Source organism: Folsomia candida, unplaced genomic scaffold (assembly GCF_002217175.1).
Source record: "Folsomia candida strain VU population unplaced genomic scaffold, ASM221717v1 Fcan01_Sc042, whole genome shotgun sequence".
NCBI lineage: Eukaryota > Metazoa > Arthropoda > Collembola > Entomobryomorpha > Isotomidae > Folsomia > Folsomia candida.
Window position 1 is genome coordinate 662996 of NW_019091234.1, and position 22310 is coordinate 685305.

A 22310-nucleotide genomic window follows, 5' to 3' on the forward strand; every position below is an offset into this window, starting at 1 on the left:
GTGTTGGGATCCATTTTTTTAGTAAAAAAAATAAGCCTCACCGGTCTCATTAAACGTATTCGCCTTGGATGGCGGCATTAGCAATAACGCTTGTGCCACCAAATCAGACCTGCCTGAAGTCAACATTTTGAAGGCCAAGTCTATTTTCAGCCTCTTGTTGCATTCAAACTCGTCCAGAGATCTTCTTGGCGGCCATGAAAATTCGTCTGACCTATAACGTCGCACGATTATACATTCATTATTCATTATTCATTATATGTATGTACAAGTATGGTATAATAAAGTGACATAATTTAATTTAAAATATTTTTAAAATGTTCCAAAATAGAAACGACTTACCCCACGAACCGAACTGGACAATCGATTCCCTAAAAACAAAATTTAGTTCTTACTTAAATGTATTGCTGCTTTCTATTTTTGTGCATTTTTGTGCTGTTTTGATGTTACTAGATGAGTAAAAGCAGAATTATTCATTACCGGGAGCAACATTCGAGCAGCTTGCATTACGTCATCTTTGTCGACCAGTCCGGAATGTCGATGGTCGGCGTGTGCTGAGGCCACACGAACCCACTCGATAAGCGGCGGAAGCACGATGAAGGGCCTCTCGTACACCAACTCTTGAACGGGGAGCCTGGCAGGATTTTGACCACCATGATGTTGAGGTCTGTCATGGACGCTTTCAGTGCCGAGAGTGGCCGTCGATGAACCCAAGTTGCAAGTAGAGCCCAACCCATCATCCGAATTTTCCAGTTGCGAACAGCTATGTTAAATATTTAATAACGAAATTTAAAATAGAACAAGGACCACATATTTTTAAGCATAATTTAGTAAAAAATAATGTTACCGCATGAAGTAGAAGAGGGTGTGGAGAGCGGAGGGGGACCACGTGGGGTTTATTGACTACAAAATTGACAAACAAACCGATTCATAATTACAAAACAGATACTACTCAAACAAAAACAAACCCTTGCACACTTCATCATAAAAATGCTAATACTTTTACATACGAATACTTATATCAGATTAACAAAGGATAATTATCAGGGGTGGGCAAGATACTTTGGTCGCAAGATACAAGATACAAGATAAGATACTTTCTAGGATAAGATATAAGATACAAGATAAAAGATACATCTTGTTCAAGTACACAAGATACAAGATACAAGATACTTTCCTAAAGATTGAGTAGTCAAGATACAAGATACAAGATATGTATCTTAAGATACTTTTATACTAGATAAGATACTTTCTTTTTTTACCTTGGTATTCATGCCCAATTGGTCATGTTTAATAATTTAAACGAAAAAATCTAGTGAGTACAGAATTTAAAATCATTCTATAATCCTCTTACAAATTTTGTAGCCAGTGCTTATACATACTTCGAAAAATTTCGAAAAACTAGAACTCTACCTAACATACATATTTTTAAGAAGTTGATATTATTTTTACAATATTCCCTGCTTATCTAAACCCTATAAGATATATACACTAGTTCAGCGTAGGTACATATCATGTAATGTGCATGTATGTATACAAATGTACGAGTACACATGAACATATATACATATACATATATATATGAATATATGTACATATGCATGTAGAAGTTTTTTACACATTGGCAAAACATAAACTAAAAATTCACCAAATTCTGGTTACGACAAATTCATGGTCAAATTGACTGCCAGTAGTACGAAATTGACTTTGACTTAAGAATTTTACGGAATTTTTAGAAAAAGTATCTTGTATCTTGACAAAACTATCTTAAGATACTTTTCTGCCAGGCATATCCAGATAAGATACTTATACAAGATACTATTCGACTTTCTAAAAGATACAAGATACAAGATACAAGATACTTCTCTGATCAGGCGACCAAGATACAAGATAAAGATACTATCTTGTATCTTGTATCTTTTATCTTGTATCTTGACCAAGTATCTTGCCCACCCCTGATAATTATAACAGTAGGGTATGGGTAGTCTGCTTGGAAAATGTTGAATGATTTAAAATATCATCTCAGGTTTTCCTTCAAAAATAGTGAGTGATTTCATATCAATTTCTAATTAAAAACCGCTTTCATTGCAAACAAAAACGTTAGAAAATCTGGGTGGTTCAAATGATGGTCAATTTGTTTCATGAGAGCAGAAATTCTTATCCGCTCATTGGTTGACAGCAGCATTAATAATGAGATTGTCATTGCCTCAGCAGTGAGTTTGTCAAGAGATCATTAGTTAAACATGGAATAGGACAAAATTGCACTACCTTGCTCCCGTTGTTGGTCGTGGTCAGCGGAAGTTGTTTGTAGTGCACCCGAGATACGAGGGACAGAATCTCGGCCAGTTCAGCTGCAAAAAGAAAGCATGCGTAATGGGAGACAAGAAGATAAGATAAATGCCAATTAAATATTTAAAATTTTATGGCTTCCCCTGTATCTGTTAACCCATGTAGAAGAATAATAAGCCTAATTAGGGAAATTTTGTATAAAAAAGTATTATAAAAACTCAACACTGATTTGCGTGATTGGAGTCAAAGTATAAAATGTGCATAATAATGTCAGGAAGTTGTAAAAACTCTCTTTACTTAAATAATTGGCTTAATTATTCCACCAACCACAAGAACATGAGCTTGCATGTACTTTTTCGATGCACAACATGCATATGTATGATGCATGAATGCCTGCCTGCTTTTGTTCTGGTCGAACTCTTCACGCGTTGCAGCATAAAATAATTATACTTCTTAATGTCATCATTACAATTGTTAGAAAAATGCCGTTTTACTCTTTCTGAAACAAAGAACGCGTTCCCACAACTATCCAACTGGAGCTATTGATATGCATAATAATATTCTTTCGACTATGCCTGCATGAGAAGTGCAGTTGACCAATTCTCGGACCACTGATCCATTCATTAACCTGCCGAGCCTCATCCTCCGTGTTATCGTTATGATCGAGTGGCATGAAATTGCGAGTTGACATGCATTGTCATGTTTGAACTTTGTTACATATTGGAACATACGGATGGAGCCGACGCAGGTGGTGAGGAGGGACTGCTCCAGACTTTTGTGGCTGTGGCTGTGGGAGCGGCTGGAGAGGGAGGAGTCGTCCTGGTGGGGGGAAGGTCCGATCGTCGAACTGCTGCTCCCTGACGAATTAACGCTCGCCGCAGATGCCCAGCGTCGAGGAAGGGCCAATGCTCCTGCAAGAAACCACAACAATTAAACACTCCTATATATCAAAAATCCACTTGCATTCTATCCAACCCAGTCCTGGTTTATTTTGACATGGTCGGGGTAAAAGTTTCAGGTGGACATCATTCGCCGTGGTTGGGTAAGTGGATGTCACAAACCGAACAGAATATCGTAAACATCGTCCGTAACCTGGACCGCTTATAATAAAATGAAAGGCATAAAAACATGACATGGGTTGTGCAATCCAAACACCACTAACAGCTACATGCGTACAACCAATAATTGCGTTTTTCTTTGACTATTTAATGGACCTCCAGTACTGAATGGAAAACTTGAATGAAACCAAAAACTGGGATTGTACACCAACTTATCCAACAGTCTGACAAATTGTGAGTGTTATCAAAAGCGCATACCTGAAGCAGTTCGTCCAGCGTTGAGATGTGCATAGGGTTGTAAAAGTCCCCATAAATCCCCGTTGTTCGAAATGGCTGAAAAAATTGTCCAGATAAATATATTGTAAAATCCAAGAATTAGATAAACCTTTTGGTTATCAATGACTTTTTGGCTGAGTATAAAATGCAAGATACGATAGATTGTTAAAAATCAATCACCTTGTTCTAAAAGTGCGGCCGTCAGAATGGGGTTTGTGCCTTCGTCCGAATTGATTGTGATGCTATTCAGAGATTGACCCAAAATTTCTTCAATCAGGTTTTCCATCGAAGCAGTCAAGTGAATTGCTGCAAATTCGTGGACAAAGCGACCCAGCCGAACATCAACCATCCATCGGTGAAATCGCCCCACGTGCAAATTTAGGCCCGAGCGTGCCGACTTGGATTCACGATGAAGAGGGTCGCTTGTGGACACGGAAAACATTGCAGCAGCTCTGAGACAGCTCTGCATTTGGGGAAATGTAATTTTAGACGTCAATTTATAATGCAATTTGATTTTTTTAATCCAAATCAAACACGAAAATTGATACCTTTGAGCAGGAGTCGGCCAAAGCAGGAGAGAGAACAATTTTGAGGGCAGACGAGACTTCTTGTTTTGAGCAAAATCCTGACGGTTTTCCAAAACGCTGCGTCTCTCGAGCCACCCTCACCAACGCCTTAATGGACATAAACATGGGGATTCGTTCGTTTTAAGTTCACAGAATTTAAAAATTACCAACTTATTTTTCACGACGTAAACTTATTACACTTTACGCATTACATAACGTTAATCATCGTCGTCTTACCCTTTGAAGCAGGTACGACACTCGAGGAACAGTCTCCATTGAAATGCGCTCCAGATTGTCGCGAAGCTTGGAGCTCTTTTCAACAACTTTGAGGATTTCTAAAATGGTTGATGTTTCAATAAAATATTAATTACACCGTTTTGTCGTATGAAAAAGTTTGTTGTATTTATGTACGGACCCTGATTTGTCCACGGAATGTTCTGGAGTTCAACGAGACGACTGTGCGAGTCCACCCACACGAATTCATCGGCTGATGTCACCTACACAGTTTAAAAATTGTGGACATTATAGAACAGGAATTAACCCAGTCTTCCTAAATATCGTGGCACATGTTTCATGAAATTGGGCTCTGATTTTAATTATGAGTACATAAGAGTGCCGACACCGTTGAAAAGGTTGTAGAAGTAGGATTTTCACATAGATCAGTACATGAGATCTGTACGTACGTATGCATGTATGTACATCTGGACGTTTAAGCATGAGAGATTTTGTAGTAGCCTCATCTTGTCCGACTTGAAGCGAGTCGAGGTAATTACAGGTTTCGATTTATTACGGAATTTCATCTGAAACCTGACGGTCAACGAAGGAAGGATTCTCAAAGCGAGAGCTACATATCTCCAATCAAATCAACCTTCCTTGCTCCGAGTTGATTGTGTTGTTGATGCAAGTAATGGCGAAAACATGTTCAATCATAATGCAATTACGCTACAAATTCCAGTAGCCGCATTCCTGCACTGAATGTCGTAAAAGCTCAGGTTCATCATCCTCGAGCCGATGAGATTTATCCGTAGATACAAAACGAACAGTTTGAAAAGTCTCAAAGGTCAGGTCACCCAAATTTTTGCCACGTCAGTCGACCATAAAAGGAAAATCAATTAACGAATAAATTGAATCTGTAACTTATCCGCAAGACAATAACTCATCAGCACATCTCAAAAACAAACCAATATGGGACCCGCATCCCATATTGCTGGCCGTTTATGAGATAACTGTCATGATTAGCTGTCATCCTGCTCATCTATCTCGATGAACTAGAAAAAACTGCTTATTTTCGACCATAATTAAGGAATGAGCCTACACCAAGAGTTTGAATGGATGGTTTGTGAAGCATAATACTTAATTAGCATAAATCTATTTACCTGGGTGTTGATGGTGTCGTGACTGGAGTATCGGATGACGTGAGGTCGTCGGTGTCGATCGCACTCACTCCCACTCATGGAGGAGTAGGTTGAGGTGGAGTAGGAGGAGTGGTGGCCCGACTCCCTCAGGTGACCACCCCCTCCACCGTGGGACGACCTGAGCGTTAGCTGCTCAATCGCTTGCTTGATGTCCTCCAGCCCGCTGTTCCCATTGCTCAGCAAGATGGGTTCCTGTAGTGGACATGAAGGACATTATTATTTAGATGGTAATCAGCCACTGTGGGCTATCGGACTCATAAAAACTTGCAACGCTCCCAAAAGAGTCCAGCATTTATCATGACATAAAATGCTGCATACAGGCCGAAATGCTCACAAGGTAACAGAACCACATATAACGCAACAGGTGGGATGATCAATTTTCGTGTCAAGTTGAACTTCAACTCAAAACTCGTCGGGATATTCCAGAAGCTGTCCCTGCTTATGTTCTACATTTTATCTTTCATTTGATTTTACTGCCAATTAGGTGGACACTTGTTCAAGACCAGTTCACCCGCATGCATGCATCCCTCATCACCATCATCCGTCACTTGAGCTAAAAGTTAATTTGACAATAACAGTAAAGACGATGAAACCGAAAAGGAGCGCAAAGGAATTTCAGTCAGTGGGGGACATAATTCATGTCATTATGCCAAAAAAGGAGTCATAAAAGTAAAGAAAATGCCTACATAATACATGTATGCTCACATAATAAAGTTCAATACACAAGGTTTTCGAGCGGATATAATGTGCGTACATCTAAACACGATAGCCGAACTTCAATAATTTTCTTAGCTTGCCTCGTCTTGCGCAAAAAGGCTAACCAGGAATGGGAACGTCTTTCTCTGGAACCATTGTGTTTGAAGTAAAAGACTTGTTTGACTGTCGGCACGAAACCCTTATTTTAGTTTCCAGTATCTTTTCATAAAGCTCCACAAATTCCACATCAAACAAATAAATTAAACTTTCGCCTGTGGAATCGGTTACATAACTGATTATCATTAACATGCGTTCCATGTCTTCCATAACATTTCGTATGTACTATCTTGTGAACCATGATCTGAGCAGTAGGACTCAAGGGGTGAGGCGAGGTGGTGAAGATTTGTGGAGGAGATGAGACTTGGGAACAATCGAAATTTAAATTCTCCATATCATTGCTTCGCACATGGTTAGATGCAGGAGGGGAGTGCTGGAAGTGGTGGTGGTGGTGGGGTCCTGCTGTGTCGGCCCTAACCTTGTATCGCATCTTTGTTAAATATTTAGTCGCCACAATAATTCTAAACTGTGGGGAATCATCACTACAATCCATTCACACGTTCACAAGTCTAAAAGCAAGGAGGATTCTTCGTCCTATTTATTTAGCACTGAGCATATTTTATACTAAAAATTACACCGTTTGTTCTGTAAAGGGCCCATTGTTTAAATTTATGAGACGGATGCAACTTAAACGTATGTACGTACAATGTTGTCAGATTATTCATTCAACAGTTTCTGTATTCCCTGCATTTTCTAAGGACGATTATCAATTGGGTGTAAAAAAAGATTTATTATGAAGACTCCATTTTCTTTGCGTATTGTACTCTCGCTAATTGCCAGAGCTCTAAAAAAACTGTGTGTGCATAGTTGGCCAGTTTTAAGTATGAAAGCTGTGGCACTAATTAACATATTTTGGACTAATGTATTGGGAAACTTACTTTGTTCCTGTGCCTTGTCGACCGGGACGACTTTTTGCTCCCTGACCCAATCGAAGTGTCCAAACTTTTTCTGTCCCAGTTTGCACTCTTTTCGCTTCCTAGGACGATTGGTACTCGGCCTGGAGACGTGGTGGTGATCACTGCGGCTGCTGCTGATGAGTTGAGTCCAGAAGCATTGCTTCCGTTATGAGTCTCGTCTTCTGGCACTGATTTAAGCACTGATTTGTAACCACTCGACACATTTCCAGGAGAAGCGGCATTGTTTGTCGAAGCCAGATTTGACGGTGCCCCGGAAATGGAAACATACTCTGCAGGTGGAGACCCGCTCGTTTGACTATCTGACATGCTGGTGGTTTCATAATAAAATTCGTAGTTTTAAACCTCATAGGTATTTAGTATTGGTAGCTTTATTATTAGTGTGATTCAAGAAGTATTACCTGGCATGGCCAGAGGAACCATCAGAAGAGCTCCCTCCAGTCCCAGTGTTGTTCGAATTAACAATTTGCTTGGGGCCATTTCCACCCCCGGAATTGAGTAATCGCATTTCTTCTGAATTCAGGTTGTGCAAAATATTCTTTCGTCGGGACTTTAATTTAGACGAAGGAGCGGAATGACGAGATTTATTACGAACAGAAGACGGAGTAGATCCTGTAACAGAATTATTAGTGAACATCAGCAAGTGCATGCAAATTATTCTCAAGTTCTGTATAATCCAGTAGACTTACCCGCATCGACGGTGTACATGTTGTTGCAATCTCCGCCTCCCGTTGATCCTCCCAACGTTCCAAAATCCCCATCCGAAGTGGAACTTCTTCCTAATGAGTTGCAGTCCGTCTCATTTTTACCCAAGTGGTTGAGAGTCGTATTAAGCGTATTATTTGTCGCAGTCACACCCTTATTTGCGCTGCCAGTGCCACTGCTGTTGTTGTTGTTGGGAAGATTGAGATTGGTGTTTTTGGGTGGATTTGGTTCCACGTAGTGAACACTCTCCAAGTTATTGGCAAACCGTTCCTTCATCTCTTGAGCAATTTCACTGGGTGTCTTGATCCTGTCATATTCTGGACTCTTTTCGGGCCTCTCAATCTTGTTGTCCTCAAATCCAAACCCAACTGGAGTTGATGAAGCAATGGGCGATGCATGACTCAGTCGGAAACTTTCTCTTTGGAAACTTTTGTTTGAGCCACCACCACCACCGCCACTCGAACTATTATTACTATTGTGATTATTACTATGAACTGGAGAGTTGTACACGTGTTGGGAAGGTCCTCCGTTGATGTCAATGTCATTGTGCGTCGTTGTTAATCTGGGTCCATTGTGTTTTTGCAAATTTTCCACACTTTTCCATTCGACACGAACGCGGGGTTTTTGTCCTGGATGAGCCATGATGGGACCTTGTTGACCCTGGTTTTGTACTGAAGGAAATCCTCCACTCATATGAACCGGCATAAAACCAGGACTTAATTTGGGTGGCGATAGAGTGAGTTCCGAGTAATACGGCATGTTCCCATCGTCGTCCTCGGCGTCATTCAAAATGTTCCCACTGCTGCCCCCAAACGTGGTGGAGGAGCTGACGGGTATCCTGCACCGAGGACTCGTCTCGTTGGGTTGTGGGGAGAGAAAGAGTCGTCGTTGTGGGGAGTTCACATTGTTCAGCCCTTGGCCACCTCTGGCTGGTTGTTGGTGTCCCGGAGTGGGTGTGGGGGTGTACATATTGTTGTTGTTGAGACTCAGGGGTTGCAACAACTGGGGCAAATTGGGCACTGACCTCTGATTCAGACCGAACCCTTTCATCAGACCGAATGATTTGTTGTAGGAGGGGGACACTTGTTGATTCAGGTGTTGGTTTTGCGCCATATGAAGATAAAGTGGGGACTCTGATTGAGGTCGTTGTTGGTGATTGTTCAATTTGGAGGACATGATTAGTCCTGTACTGTTGGTGTTGGCTGCTCGATTCAGCAAGGATTTCCCGAGCAGTTGTTGTTGAGAAGTGTTCTGAAGCGACGCTGAGGACGACTCTGTGTGGTGTCCCAACGGCGTGAAATGTCCTCCCGCGTTTCCAAACGGCTTTGCAGGGAGAATGGGTGGCAATTGAGCCACGAAAGCGTGTGATGAGGAGGATAATAAACTTAGATTATTATTGTGCGGTCCAAGGCCCTCCATTTTGGGGGATGAAGCTCCGGGTGAGGAAAATTGCAAAGACAAATCAGGTCCCAGGGCAGATCTTCGCATGTCCACGAGTCTGAAAATTAATTTAAAAATTAAACACGGTCGTTGCAATTATTTATAGCTCATAAAATTCGATGGGTTCCATTCACACCTCGAACACCAACTCACACCTCGCGAATTCTCGTGTTCAATCAATTATTTTTATTCTTTTGTACCTGACCAATCTCAGGATCGGCGAATGCTCTGATGGTGTTGCCATTCTTAATTATACTCAAGTTATTATTGGAAAACGCAAGCTACCAAATATTTTGCATGGATGGAACCTCGATACAAGATAAATTCACATAATGCTATCCTCTAAATAAATAGAATACGCGTTGTGTTAAGCTTCAAAAATGTGCAGCGACTGAGGGAATATCAAATCAACGACGCGAATAAATGAAACAATATTAATAATCATAAGACACTGATAGCGCAAATTTCAACTAATTACCTTCCTCAGAAAAGAAATGAGTTGCTAAACTTCCCAAAGGCCTCGTTGTAAGTATTTAATACCGTATCTCGTCCGAGCTGTCTCCTGTTTTTCTTTGCACAAAAACCACATCATAAAGTAATTACAAAAAGTGAACACGCCCCCACACAACCAAACTAATCTGCATTTTCTCTAATAAAATATGTCGTAAATTATACAAAGTGATTCCCATCCAAATTAGGGCTGGTTGGTTGTGTTGTTGTATGAATGGTACATGTGTATTGTTGATAAGTATGTAAGTACCCCGGATGATTCTAGCACTGCTCTGCCTGTGAATATTATAATTGCTTCTGCTACCGGTGGCGAGAGAAAGCCCTCAAGCCACTCGTTTTTCTGTGCACTGCAAAATTGCAATATCTGCATATGCTCCACCATCTTCGTAATCCACTTTGGTCATAATACTTGCGTTGCTCTCCTGCACAATCGTCAAGTGCACATAAAACAAAGCTCACTTAATTACCCGTTTTTTGAATGATTTTTTCCCTGTGACCAATAACACAAGTGAAGAACTACCATATGACCAATGTGAGGCTTATGTAGTGTATCATTTACCTTTGGTAGGAACATTCTTAAAATTCTTCACCATTTTTACCAGCCACGGCCTGACTACTTCCCTTTGTGCTGCAATTAAAGGAGTGCCACAGTACCAAACCGGATGTACGTGTGGCATTCTTACTCGTGTCATGCTATACACTTGCCCGTTTCTTTGAGCCATTTGGCAGATACGACTTTTAGTTACCGCTAATAAACCATGTTGTAAGCGTGCCTAATAAAAATTGTAACGACAATTTAATCTTTTATCGATGAACAAACAACAAGTTATAAATTATTCGCCGAGCGGTAATTAGAATAGAAAAGTAGGAAATTATTATTTCCACTAAAGTAAATTAAGCCGTGCAAAACATGTCCCATTGTAAAGAAAATGGACGCCAATGAATGTATGTGGCAGGATAACACGACACGCCGTCATAAAGATGAAGATCTAGCACATTTAAAGTATTTTGCATATTTGTTCAAGATCTCCAGTTCCATCGTTAAATTAATAACATGTTTGCCCGATATGATAAAAAAGTGAAGAATGCAAATTGCTCGACTGACATCTAATTTGACACCTGCAGAAAGGGTGATGGACAAACCAATTGGCCTATTGAAATACTGGACAAAATGGAATTCATTCAAACAGCATGCAAATAAATAGGTAACTACTTAAGCAGTTACGAGATTTGAACCAGTTCCATAATTGCATCTGAATAGTTGGGTTTATCACAATTTTCTGTATAAAATTCGGAAAACCAACGCCTTCACCTGTCCCAGATTATTGAAATTACACGTTTTTAGTCAGAAAATGATATAATAGTCCAACCAAGTGGCTCTTAACACCTGCTTGAAAAGAGGTTTGACTGAAAAAGAAATAACTCGACTTTGCAAAATTGCTAGTCATGTTTTGCATGATTGCATGGTTTATATGTACATCAGCATAAATACATATATTGCATTATTGCAGTGACCATGCAAGTCGTCCTATTCCGTAAGTCAAGGAAGTAAGAAACTGATGAGATGCCTACCGAAGCGGCCACCACACTGTAACCACATTTACATTCTGATGGGTGAACTTTCATCATTTTAATAACACTTCTCCGAAGAGGAGATAATTACTTGGCCATTGTCTCAGTTCATCGACGCAGTCTGCAAACTCAAACAGACTTGACAGGCGACCTCAACCTCCCAGACCTAACCTTCAACCAGACCGTGGACGTAGCTCCAATCAGTCAAAATACTCACATGCGGGACTCTAAGGATCGTATTCTTAAAAAAAAAACAATTAAAACTATGCAGAGTAATAAACAAAGTCAACTTTGTATGCAAAATCGTCTCTTGTTGATTGTTGTGACTGCTAGGAATTGACATGGCGGGGTCAATCAGTCTGCGACTTCAGCCCTCTCGGCTCTTCCACTCTGGGTCACTTATAGATAAAAAAATGGTGAATTGGAATTGGACTGAATTACACACCATAAATATTTGCATAGTAATGAGAATTGGCTAGAATACTTGCATACATATGTATTAGCTACGCTTCATGCTATGTATGCAGAACCAACTGACCGGTGGTAGAGAATACCAGTTTTATACGTATGCGATCCGAAGATGATCTGAACTCTTGTAAAATGGAATGCAATCAAGACCAACTTCAGCCTGGTACACTTTTTAATAAGATTACACGTCTCCGATTCTCTCGATTCTGAACAAGCGTCAGTCGAACGAACGTGATAATTAGGTTTGAATTTGAATGATGTCCCTTAACACGCGCAGTAATGAGCTCGGTCGTCGTTCAACTTTTCTTAAAATCCAATAATCATATTTTGCACATTCAGCAATATTGAATGGCCTCGTCGTGACTGACCAGTTCGTCTAATCGGCTGCACTCTCCGAGCTCACATAATTCAGACGATTCCTCTGAACGGTTTCACAGACGGAAGGACGTTCTTGCATGGCATGAATCGTAAGGACAATGGGAGGAGGAAGGATACAAGGACAACAGAGTCACGAAATTTCAACACGAATCAAGAGAAAGACATGGCTCCATTTAGTTCAACACATGCACAGTTACATTACATAACAATTTAATTAAGTGGACTTGAAAAATGGTCATTTACAAAACAAATGTAAAAGTGAAGAATAACGGAATCGATTCAGGTTCACGTCACTATCGTAAAAAATTATTTTCTTTTTTTACTGATTTACTTATTTATGTAAGTATCTTATTTATTTAATGTTGCTGATTCCATGAAAGGACATAATGAATGTTGTGCTCACAATTTTCAAGCCAAGTATTGTACCAGAATTATGTATGGTAACTTCTTTTTAAAAAAATCATTGGTATTCAATTAAGTAGGTTGTAAACCGTAACTGTGAAATGTAAAACCAAGATCTAAATTCCTGATTACATTGATTCTCGCAAAGATCAGAGTTCAAAAGAGCATTCAAATTTTTATTACACCAGAGAGAAATACTAATTGTGCATTTTAATAGTTCAAGAATTGTCAGCTTGTTTACTCAGGTTTACTTCATTTGCCATAAATGTCATATTTACGACTTTATATCTCATTTTATAGGGACAATAATAACTTCACATTTTTCTGACAATGATGCATAATGCACATGATGAAGGAATGAGAGAAAAATAAAAATATTTCTTAACGGGAATGCAGTTAAAGCTTTACATCCACATTTTTTAAATCAGGAAAGTGTGATGTCGACACAAAAAAAGTTGGCGGAAACTGGCAATAAATGTAAATTTTTTATATGCAAAATGCAAATAACGCGAGCCACGCACAAATTTAATCATAATTGCAATCGTCTCGACGCTAATAAAATCACTTATTTATCATTGCAGTCACACTTGATCAATAAAATAATTCCGCTTCGAACCACCCACGGAAGGAATGACTGAATACTTTTGGGATCGAATTACATGAAATTGAAATGCGTATGCGTCTATGCATACGATGATGCCTCATTTCTCGAGATGTCAATAATTGTCACTTGTCACACATTTGGTGAACCACGTTTTCGTCACTTTTACATTTATTTAGCGAGATAATTGGACATTATCGGACCAAGTCTTGGCAGCAATTGTTGTCAGACAAGAAATTCGACACCAAACGAAAGAAATACATGTGCACGATACCGGGGTGGTTGTTCACCACGTCACTTTTCATTTCGCATTTAAATCCCAAATCGAAAGTGTCATCAGCCGAGATGCTATCACAAAAACTTGAGAATTCGCCCATGACTCAAGTGACAATAGGTCCATGTATTCGAGATACTTGCTTAAATATGCAGCGAGCTTTGTACTATTCAAACTTTATTTACATACACTCACGCTATGAGTGATGCTATCAAGTGTTACAAAATGTAACCAATTTAATTTTAGTAGCTGACAATCATCTCATAGATTTAAATACTCTAACCTAAGGTTTTAGAAATCTTAATAAAAATAAGCATGAAATAAATATCAAAGGAATTCAATGGGTTGGGTTTGGTTTCGAGGTTAATTTTTTAAAAAACCACCGCCCCAGCAAAGGTCAACCTCTACACACGTACGTATCTACACTTGTATAATTACTCGCTGCCCATTTTTGCATGTAAATCTGTAGTAAAGTGCTTAAACCCGACTTCGAACAGGACTATCAATAGATTAAACAATTTCTTAGTGAGCGAGTAGCTACCCAATGTCTAAAATCCAGATATTTATGTACTGCTCAGATATTTCACACCCGGTCTGCATCTAAATTGATCACTGCACCCAAAAACAGCAAGAGCGTGATGTGTAGTAAGATATTGTCGTATGCACGACAACAATGTATTCCTATGAATCAATGGGTGAATCCTTTTACGACGATCAGCACTTGATCACTGTTTTGCATTGGCTTTACAGTTGTACAGGGGGAACAACAGCTCATTAGAAGTTAATAACCCAATAATTACCCGATACCCTCCTATGCGTATACTTGGTAAACGAGTATCCTATGCCTTTCAGTTATGGTTATGGCTACAACATGCAAATAATAAGTTTGAGTGATTTCGCTTAAATAATGTTCGCACAATGGGTATCACGTATCAATGCCTCAAGTTCAATCACTCGAATAATCATTATTCCAAGCCCTCCCCGTGAACTCACTCCTATCAATAGCCAGCTATGTACATGTGCATAATTGCATCTACGAGTATGTACATATGTACATGCATACAGGCTAAATCGGCTGAACAATGGATAATTTATTTTTGATGCCAAATTCGTCACCACATCTGCAAACGTGCACTAATCTGTTTTCCCTGTGATTAACAATAAATTGTTAATATGCAGACTTATTCTTGCCGTAAAATTGTCTAAGCATGAAAATTAACCCAGAGTTTCTCGTCAAAGGAACTTTCACTAATGAAGATTAGCCCCATATTTTCTCAGCCACGGTTGAAATCGACCCAATAAAATAAATATGGAGACATTAAAACAACAAAAGTAGTTTAATTTGAGATAGCAATTCGAGATATGAAGAAATTAGCAAAACAATTAAAATGAAGACAAGAATATCAACATAATTATCAAATTCTTGGCGCATTGTGTGTCTTGTGGAATTTGAATCGCTGTATCCTCCTCCTGGCCGACCTCCCATGGTTATCGTTTCCTTTTCAATGTTCATAAACAACCCGTCCTTTAATGGACAATTTTGCACTGATGATAACTAATGAGAGTAATTGGTACAGGAATTCTGGGCTAATTGCTTCTTCGCACCAACCACGAGGGTGGAGCGTGGAATACATAAGATGAAATGATAATTACAAATAATTCAAACATTACGGTTTGACATTGATTAATGAACGACAGGAATTAAGATTATTGTGAGCAGCAATGTTGCTTATGAAATGAAATGAAATCTACGTGTTAGAATTCGTACAGATTTCTATAAATAGCGACAGGTGCATTCGTGGCACCAATTAAAATCCACCGCAATCAATGTAAATACACATAGAAAAATAAATAGTACAAAAGTCTGTTTGTTACCTTCTTGGTTTGGGACGGATAATGTCCTCATTTCGGACGTAAGGGTGGTCTGGAAAGTCTGCGATGGGTTGTGGGGGTGTAACTCCGCTCATTTTTGGATGCACTCGTTGTTATGCGCTCAGTTTATAGGATCTTCATGTTCAGACAGCACTCTCAACCTTAAAAAGCCAAATAATGAATAAGTGATGAGTTGATTTAGGTCTATTTTTCAGCTAATACATTGTACGTGCAAGATGATGAAGGTGATTTGTTACAGTTTCATCGTTGAAATTCCCACATACGCCAACGTAAATTTGTTAGCACCCATGACAGACACAACAATTAGTTAATTGTCTCAGCCACACCTCTGCAAAAGGACAAGTTGTCACAGAAAAGTGCATTTCGTCATGTTGTCTGACTTGTCTGTCTGTCTGTTTCCCTCCTACAATAAACCAACTATTCGCCAAAATGACACGATTGGCCACCAATTTTTATAGTTCTCGTTTCATTTTATTGCTGTCACTTTGATTTATTTATGGGTGGATGGCGGACGACCATTTCTTACGCATATATATTTTTTTCGACAAAGATACGATGACCTTCCCATTGGCAGCAAGCACGTAGTGTAAACAAGTACTTTGCCATGTTTTGAAACGGTGGAAAGGGCAACGCATGCAAGTCATGAGTAAATAACTAAATGTCCTGATGAACAAGTCTCAAGCAAACGAGATGGAAAACTCATTAACCACATCGAAAGGTAACATTGTTGCCTTTGTTGTGTACTCATCCTCCTCCATCCAGGAATCTCAAGTCAGTCTCCAATTACCACTTGCCAGTCTATTCATTAGCATTATTAAGGGGTGAAAGCCCTTTATAAGATCGTTATGTCCGTCTGTCTGTCCGTCCGTCCGTCCGTCCGTCCGTCCGTCTGTCTGTCCGTAGCTCCGATAACTTTTGAACGGAAAGACATAGAGACTTGAAATTTTGAACGTTAACTCCTAACGTCAAGGGACAGGACAAGTTCGAAGATGGACACTTTGACGACGTCCCCTGTGACGATGACATCGTCACAGTGACGAAAAGTGACGAAAAAGTGTCACTTGTCAGTTTTGACATGTGACACATCATTTTTAACTATTTTTCAATGAGGAATTCGAAAATTCATGTCATTTTGTGTTTGGACGTCACCTGTGACGATGACATCGTCACGGTGACGAAAAGTGACGAAAAAGTGTCACTTGTCAGTTTTGACATGTGACACGTCATTTTTAACTATTTTTCAATGTCAAATTCAATGGTGACCTCCATTTTGACCTCAGAGGTCATGTAAAGGTCATAGGACATATCTATTTCAATTTCAACTGAAATTTAACCCCGAATTCAATGGTGACCTCCATTTTGACCTCAGAGGTCATATAAAGGTCACATAAGGGTTATCAACTGTTAAATTTGACACAAATAAGTCACAAAAGTCGAAAACACGTCAGAAGTGTCAATCTTAACAAATTTTCGAACAATTTGATATTCACATTGACGTATGACACTCCTTTCACCCCTTGGTTACATGCGTTGTAACGGTTTATTGGCTGATTGTTTGGAAAAGAAATTGGATGCAAGGTTTGATTTGATTTTATCTTTGATTTTTGAGAATTTAATCACTAGCTTGATACACGTCTTGGAATCCGGTAAGATTGAATTATTATTATTATCATGCGATAAAAGGATACATTTTCTTTCCTGCTGGATGACTACTTGTATTATTTACTGCACAAATTCTCTCCATTTCCACCACAAACCATGAGGAATATATTATGAGAGCCCTGGATCTTCGAAGATTTTGGATAATGTTTTCTATACTAGAAATTATCGTCTGAACTTTGTCAGCCGTAATTAATTAAATACTAAATTCATTCGGCGAACATTAAGCCAATTACAAGTGCAGAGATCAAACAATGTCATTCTTGGGTAACAGGTTTGATTAGAAGAAGACGAACCCACGTCAGCAACTTGAAATGATCCATTTCAAAGTAAAAAAAAGTCCACTTTTGCACCGACGATGGTCTTTCTTTGTCCAGTTGTTGTGTTCCACAAAACACATTTGACAATAAAAGTTTATGTCAATCAAACCGGTCTTGCTTGTTAATAAAAATCCTTTGTTTTTTATTTTGATTCCGTGGAATGGAATGTCAACGCAGTTAAATGAATTGAAGGACATGATGAACGTCAATTTATTTTAAGGATCATCTTTATGCATACGTATGGTCAATGACTTGGATGGAACACCCCGGCGATCATAAGTCAGACTCTTGCGGCATATAAGTTGGGCTTTTACTGCGATTCTTGCCCTTTTCCTTCCATCCGCACACATCACATCACATCGCTCAGCGTCCCATTAGATTTTTGGTCGCAATATTATTCTTGTCATCATCTGCGAGCATTTATGTTATCCGCAAGGGAGGAAGCCTCGAATGTTAATTTCCAAAGTTGAATTTAGTTACGGTTATGACGACGATAAAGAGCATTCACTGCAGAATAACAATCAATTCGTCGTCGTCGTCCGTCCGTCCGACAAAAAAGTTGTACTGCAATATCTTATCTGCTAACAAACTCTCGTTCAAAGTCAAATCCTGGTTTGCATGCATGCGCTATCAAAGTTTATTGCATTTTATCTTTAATTAGTTGTTATAAAAGAAGAACAAATTATTACTTGTCTTTGATTCTCTTGAGGAGAGGGAAATCAGAGTTCTCAAGCTCGTCACATAGCGAACGGCAATGGCGAATCTCTGCCTGCCTGTCTCCTATCTCATTACAGGTGGCTCTCTAGAGCTTCTCACAGACAGACGGACGGACATGAACGCAGTAGTACAGAAGTTTTAGAGGGTGCGAAAATTGTACCCCTGTTAATTCCACTCACTTATTTAATCACCCACCAGCACCCTCATTCATGCATATTTGAGCACATTGTAAAGTTTTTTTTTCTACATGGCTTGTTTAATTTTGCATGCAAGACGATTTGTGCACTCGTACAGAGATTTTGAGTGCGAGGAGGATGAGAGGATCATGATCAGGTAGCAAAGCATGAAAGCGGTGGCGACGACGGAGTCTTTTTGTAGCATGCAATTAAAGCTAAAGTTGAGCTGGATTGACTGGTGATGGAGTTCATCTTGTTGATTACGCCTCGAACTAATCTCATCTCGCAACCTCTTTCGTTCCTGTCCAGCCAGGAGCGATGATGATGATATTTCAACCAAAGGAAAATCTGACTTGAAGAAACACTCTTTGTTTTCATCATGCAAAGCATACTTTTGTAAATGTATACGATGCCAACAATTGCGTCGTATAGAATTCTAAGGGAGTTTTCTGGAAACTTGTAAATATTTATTGAAATTGGGAACGAGAACCTCCCCCAAACGTTGCGACTGACAGGCAACAAACGCTTATGCGTGGCTCATATAATTATTAGAAAGAAACGCACCAGTCTTATTTTTAGAAACGTGGTGATCCGGTTGGGATAAGTCCCCACAAAGCACGAATATATTTAGAAATATGATGATATAAGCGTTTTATTCTCGAGAATATGTACAAACATCATATTTAACACGACTCCTACATCTATACGTAGGGGAAGAGGAAGGATACGGGATTATTGATTGGCAATGGACGTTTCCCTGAACTTTTGCCAATAGGAGTGGTCGTGGCCAATAAATCAAGAAAAACTAGACCTTTGAAGTATCCACATTTAAAACCAATACACCAGCAGAATGCAAAGTGATGCTGCTGGCAACAATGTGCATTATACTTCCAACCTTGATGAACCAACTTTTAACCAAAACCGACATTTATGTACGAATGCTGGTGGAGTTCTGTTCTGATCTGATGGACATATTGCTTTCAATTTAATAACATCTTGTTTTTTTTTGCTAACTTGACCCGTGAATTATAATGCAAGTTGATCCACCACTCGAGCAAATCTCCATCAACTTTTCGCTGAACAACTTGCAATGGATGCAAGCCAGCCTTTTTGCCTCCGCCTCGCTCAACATTGTGAAATCATATCATCCAATTGCAAATTGGACATAATTGCTCGCTTATTTCTCCAGCCCTTTGAGCATGTTCCCTATAATTTGTTATTGGCATCAAGTATTCTCCTCCCAACTTGATTAGTTGGTGGTCAATGCATTCAAATTGCTGCAAATTGTGGGAATCCTTTAAAATTCTTTTCGTAATTTGTTGAGTAATTGAGACGAGTGAGTGCCCTCACATTCCTGAAACTTTTCGTGTTTTTCGTGTAATTTGAAATTAGTCATAGCAGGCAGTGAAATAACAAACGGGGATTAAAGAGAAGAAGAGAATTATCCACTGCTTCTTAAATCTGGATGGTTTACTAGATTAAAATTATTTATTTTCACTTATTTGCATAATGAGGTATCCACTTGAAGAGATGTGAGAAAATATGTACATTGGGGAATTTTCAGTAGAACTTGTAAAATCTGCTCTTTCGAAAATTATGTTGTGGTGGATTGCTTCTTCTTCTTATTATTTTTTCATCTTATCTTGTTTATTCTGTAGCACTGCACCAACCAGCTCGAATAAAGCCTCATTCTTGTTCATAGATAATCACACAAATGCCTCATACACATTAAATTAAGTGTGTGTACATGTGAATTACGCGTTATGAAGTATAATAAATATTGGACATTATCCTGCTCCGACGAACAAGTGGACACAATGCCTAATGTGCAAAGTTGATGAAGTTATTAACATTCCTCCAACATTTTCTGAAACTTGGGGTTGATCAGTCAGTAATTTTTTTAAAGAAATAAATAAATTTTAATCAAAAAGTGCCCTGCCTGCGTTGACCAGCTCCTGTTTTTCGTTAAAAAACTTACTTCAAGCAAGATACGCGATTTTTATTCGTAAAGTTCGTAATATGCTAATTCTAGGTACATTTCTGTGAAAAACCATCATGATTCAGGTGATTAAACATGCGTCCTTGGCAGTAATTATGAAAATTGTGTATTCCAGTCGTGGGTGACGTTTCAGGTCGTAAATCATGTTTAATCGGGGATATTAGCATTATTTATATGGAGGAAATCCACTCCACTCAAAGTATGCAAGAAGAGGATGCACACGTGAAGATGGATGTTTACTCAATAAATAAATCTAAAGGAGGCTTGGATGGTGGCCTCAAGAAATGACCAAATGTCAAATTCGAACCTCGTACCTTATCAATTACCGGTTTCAACTCAGATATGCTAAAAAGTTGCTAATTGCATGTTTAATCCTCAGACGTACAATTTGTTTGTGGCAGTAGAAACCAGAGAGGAATTCAATTCAACGCAGGGCAACAACGCTCCTTGATGAAACTCAATATCGAGCATCGATTCAAATTTTGTTGCATGTTTGAGAAAGATTTATGAAGGACTGGTTGTTTTCTGCTTCAGTGTCCCAAACCAACCAAATGCACAAACAACAACAAGGAAACAATACAACATTACTCTACAGCTTATTATGTACATTGGTTGGTTGGTTGGTTGGTAGTAAATACATGCAATCGACGAGATGAAGATGGATTGGTTTGAAATTCAAAAATCAGCGTCAGGCCTCTGCCAATTACTTACTCTCAGCTCAGTCACTGGGGTCAAATCAATTAATGTTTTTATTGCGAAGGCGAAAATCAGATTTCTTCATTTTTCAATTGTGATCATTGCTTTAAAACTTTTAAAAATTCACTTATTAAAGGTGGAAAAAAACAATAACGCATTTTTGTGAAATACAGTACAGCACGCAAAGTGGTTGGTGAAAGCTAGTTCTGCATATGTAAACTAGTCAGTTTTTACGATTCAATACTGAGCTGCATGGTTAAAACTAAATTATGTGCTAAAACATATCTAACTTGTCTTTGAAGGTGGTTTATTGCATTATTTAAAAAAATTAATGAAAATAATAAAATAATAAACAATTTTTTTCTTTGAATGATTTATAGAATGTGAATAAAGGCGATTCGTGTGTACTTATTTTTTCCTTTAACGGAATTATTATCACCAGCTTCCTACATATTATTACACATGCTTTTCTACTCTGCATGCGTGCTGCATTTCTCGCTTCGATTTCTTTAATTGCGATAAACGCATAATTTGATAAGCGGCTGGCTGGGAAATAATTTCACAGACTCCCTGCAACCACTATGTAGTTCATGCATGTACTACACAAAATTACAGATGTGACTCCATGTAATTGTCAGGAACACAAAAAGAAATCAATTGTGTGTGGTTTAAAGTGAGAAGTAAACAGGGCCGGAATACGGAGGAAACTACAATAAACACCCGTTTTTCATTTGTCATGTTCTTAACGGGAAGTTCAGTGTGAATTTTTGAGATGATTGAGGTAATTTTTCGTGAATGACAGTTTGAATAACACAGGTCAAGTGGCTTCAATGGCTTTCATCATCTTTACGAGACGGTGAACTATTTGCCACCGATTTTAAATGAATTGACTGTTAGGAAAACCGTTGTTTAACCAAAAGAACAATCGAGACCTTGAGAAAGGTCCATTGTTTTACCCTCATACGCTTTCATAGGGTGTTCGTATGCACATAAGTATTCGACAATTTTGAGGTTATTTGGTTTTAGGAAACGGTGCTGCAGATGTCACCAACTTGCATTTTGTGATATATTAGAAAAGCAATTAAAGAAATTAGAACCCTCATGTGGTTTAAGGAGCTTGAAACACGTAGAATAGAGTTGCAGTCATTCGAATTGATTCACAATGTCCCTCA

At 38.9% G+C, this 22310-nt stretch overlaps 1 protein-coding gene across 2 annotated transcripts in view; it reads right to left on the minus strand.

Annotated features, from left to right (window-relative positions):
* LOC110861446 (ankyrin repeat and BTB/POZ domain-containing protein 2) overlaps positions 1-22310 on the minus strand; it is a 29970-nt gene that overhangs the window by 2643 nt on the left and 5017 nt on the right. The window contains exons 2-17 of one of the 2 annotated variants that reach the window (XM_022110554.2): positions 15554-15711; positions 8018-9531; positions 7730-7940; positions 7293-7638; positions 5563-5793; positions 4602-4683; positions 4424-4521; positions 4169-4294; positions 3801-4083; positions 3603-3677; positions 3018-3197; positions 2266-2348; positions 845-900; positions 478-760; positions 340-368; positions 42-211 (exon numbers count right to left, since the gene is read on the minus strand). In XM_022110554.2, the coding sequence (XP_021966246.1) occupies positions 42-211; positions 340-368; positions 478-760; positions 845-900; positions 2266-2348; positions 3018-3197; positions 3603-3677; positions 3801-4083; positions 4169-4294; positions 4424-4521; positions 4602-4683; positions 5563-5793; positions 7293-7638; positions 7730-7940; positions 8018-9531; positions 15554-15645 (3859 nt within the window). In that variant the 5' untranslated portion in view covers positions 15646-15711. Of the gene's footprint in view, positions 1-41; positions 212-339; positions 369-477; positions 761-844; positions 901-2265; positions 2349-3017; positions 3198-3602; positions 3678-3800; positions 4084-4168; positions 4295-4423; positions 4522-4601; positions 4684-5562; positions 5794-7292; positions 7639-7729; positions 7941-8017; positions 9532-9951; positions 9972-15553; positions 15712-22310 lie in introns of those variants that run through there. The other variant, XM_035844717.1, reaches the window with a different exon arrangement.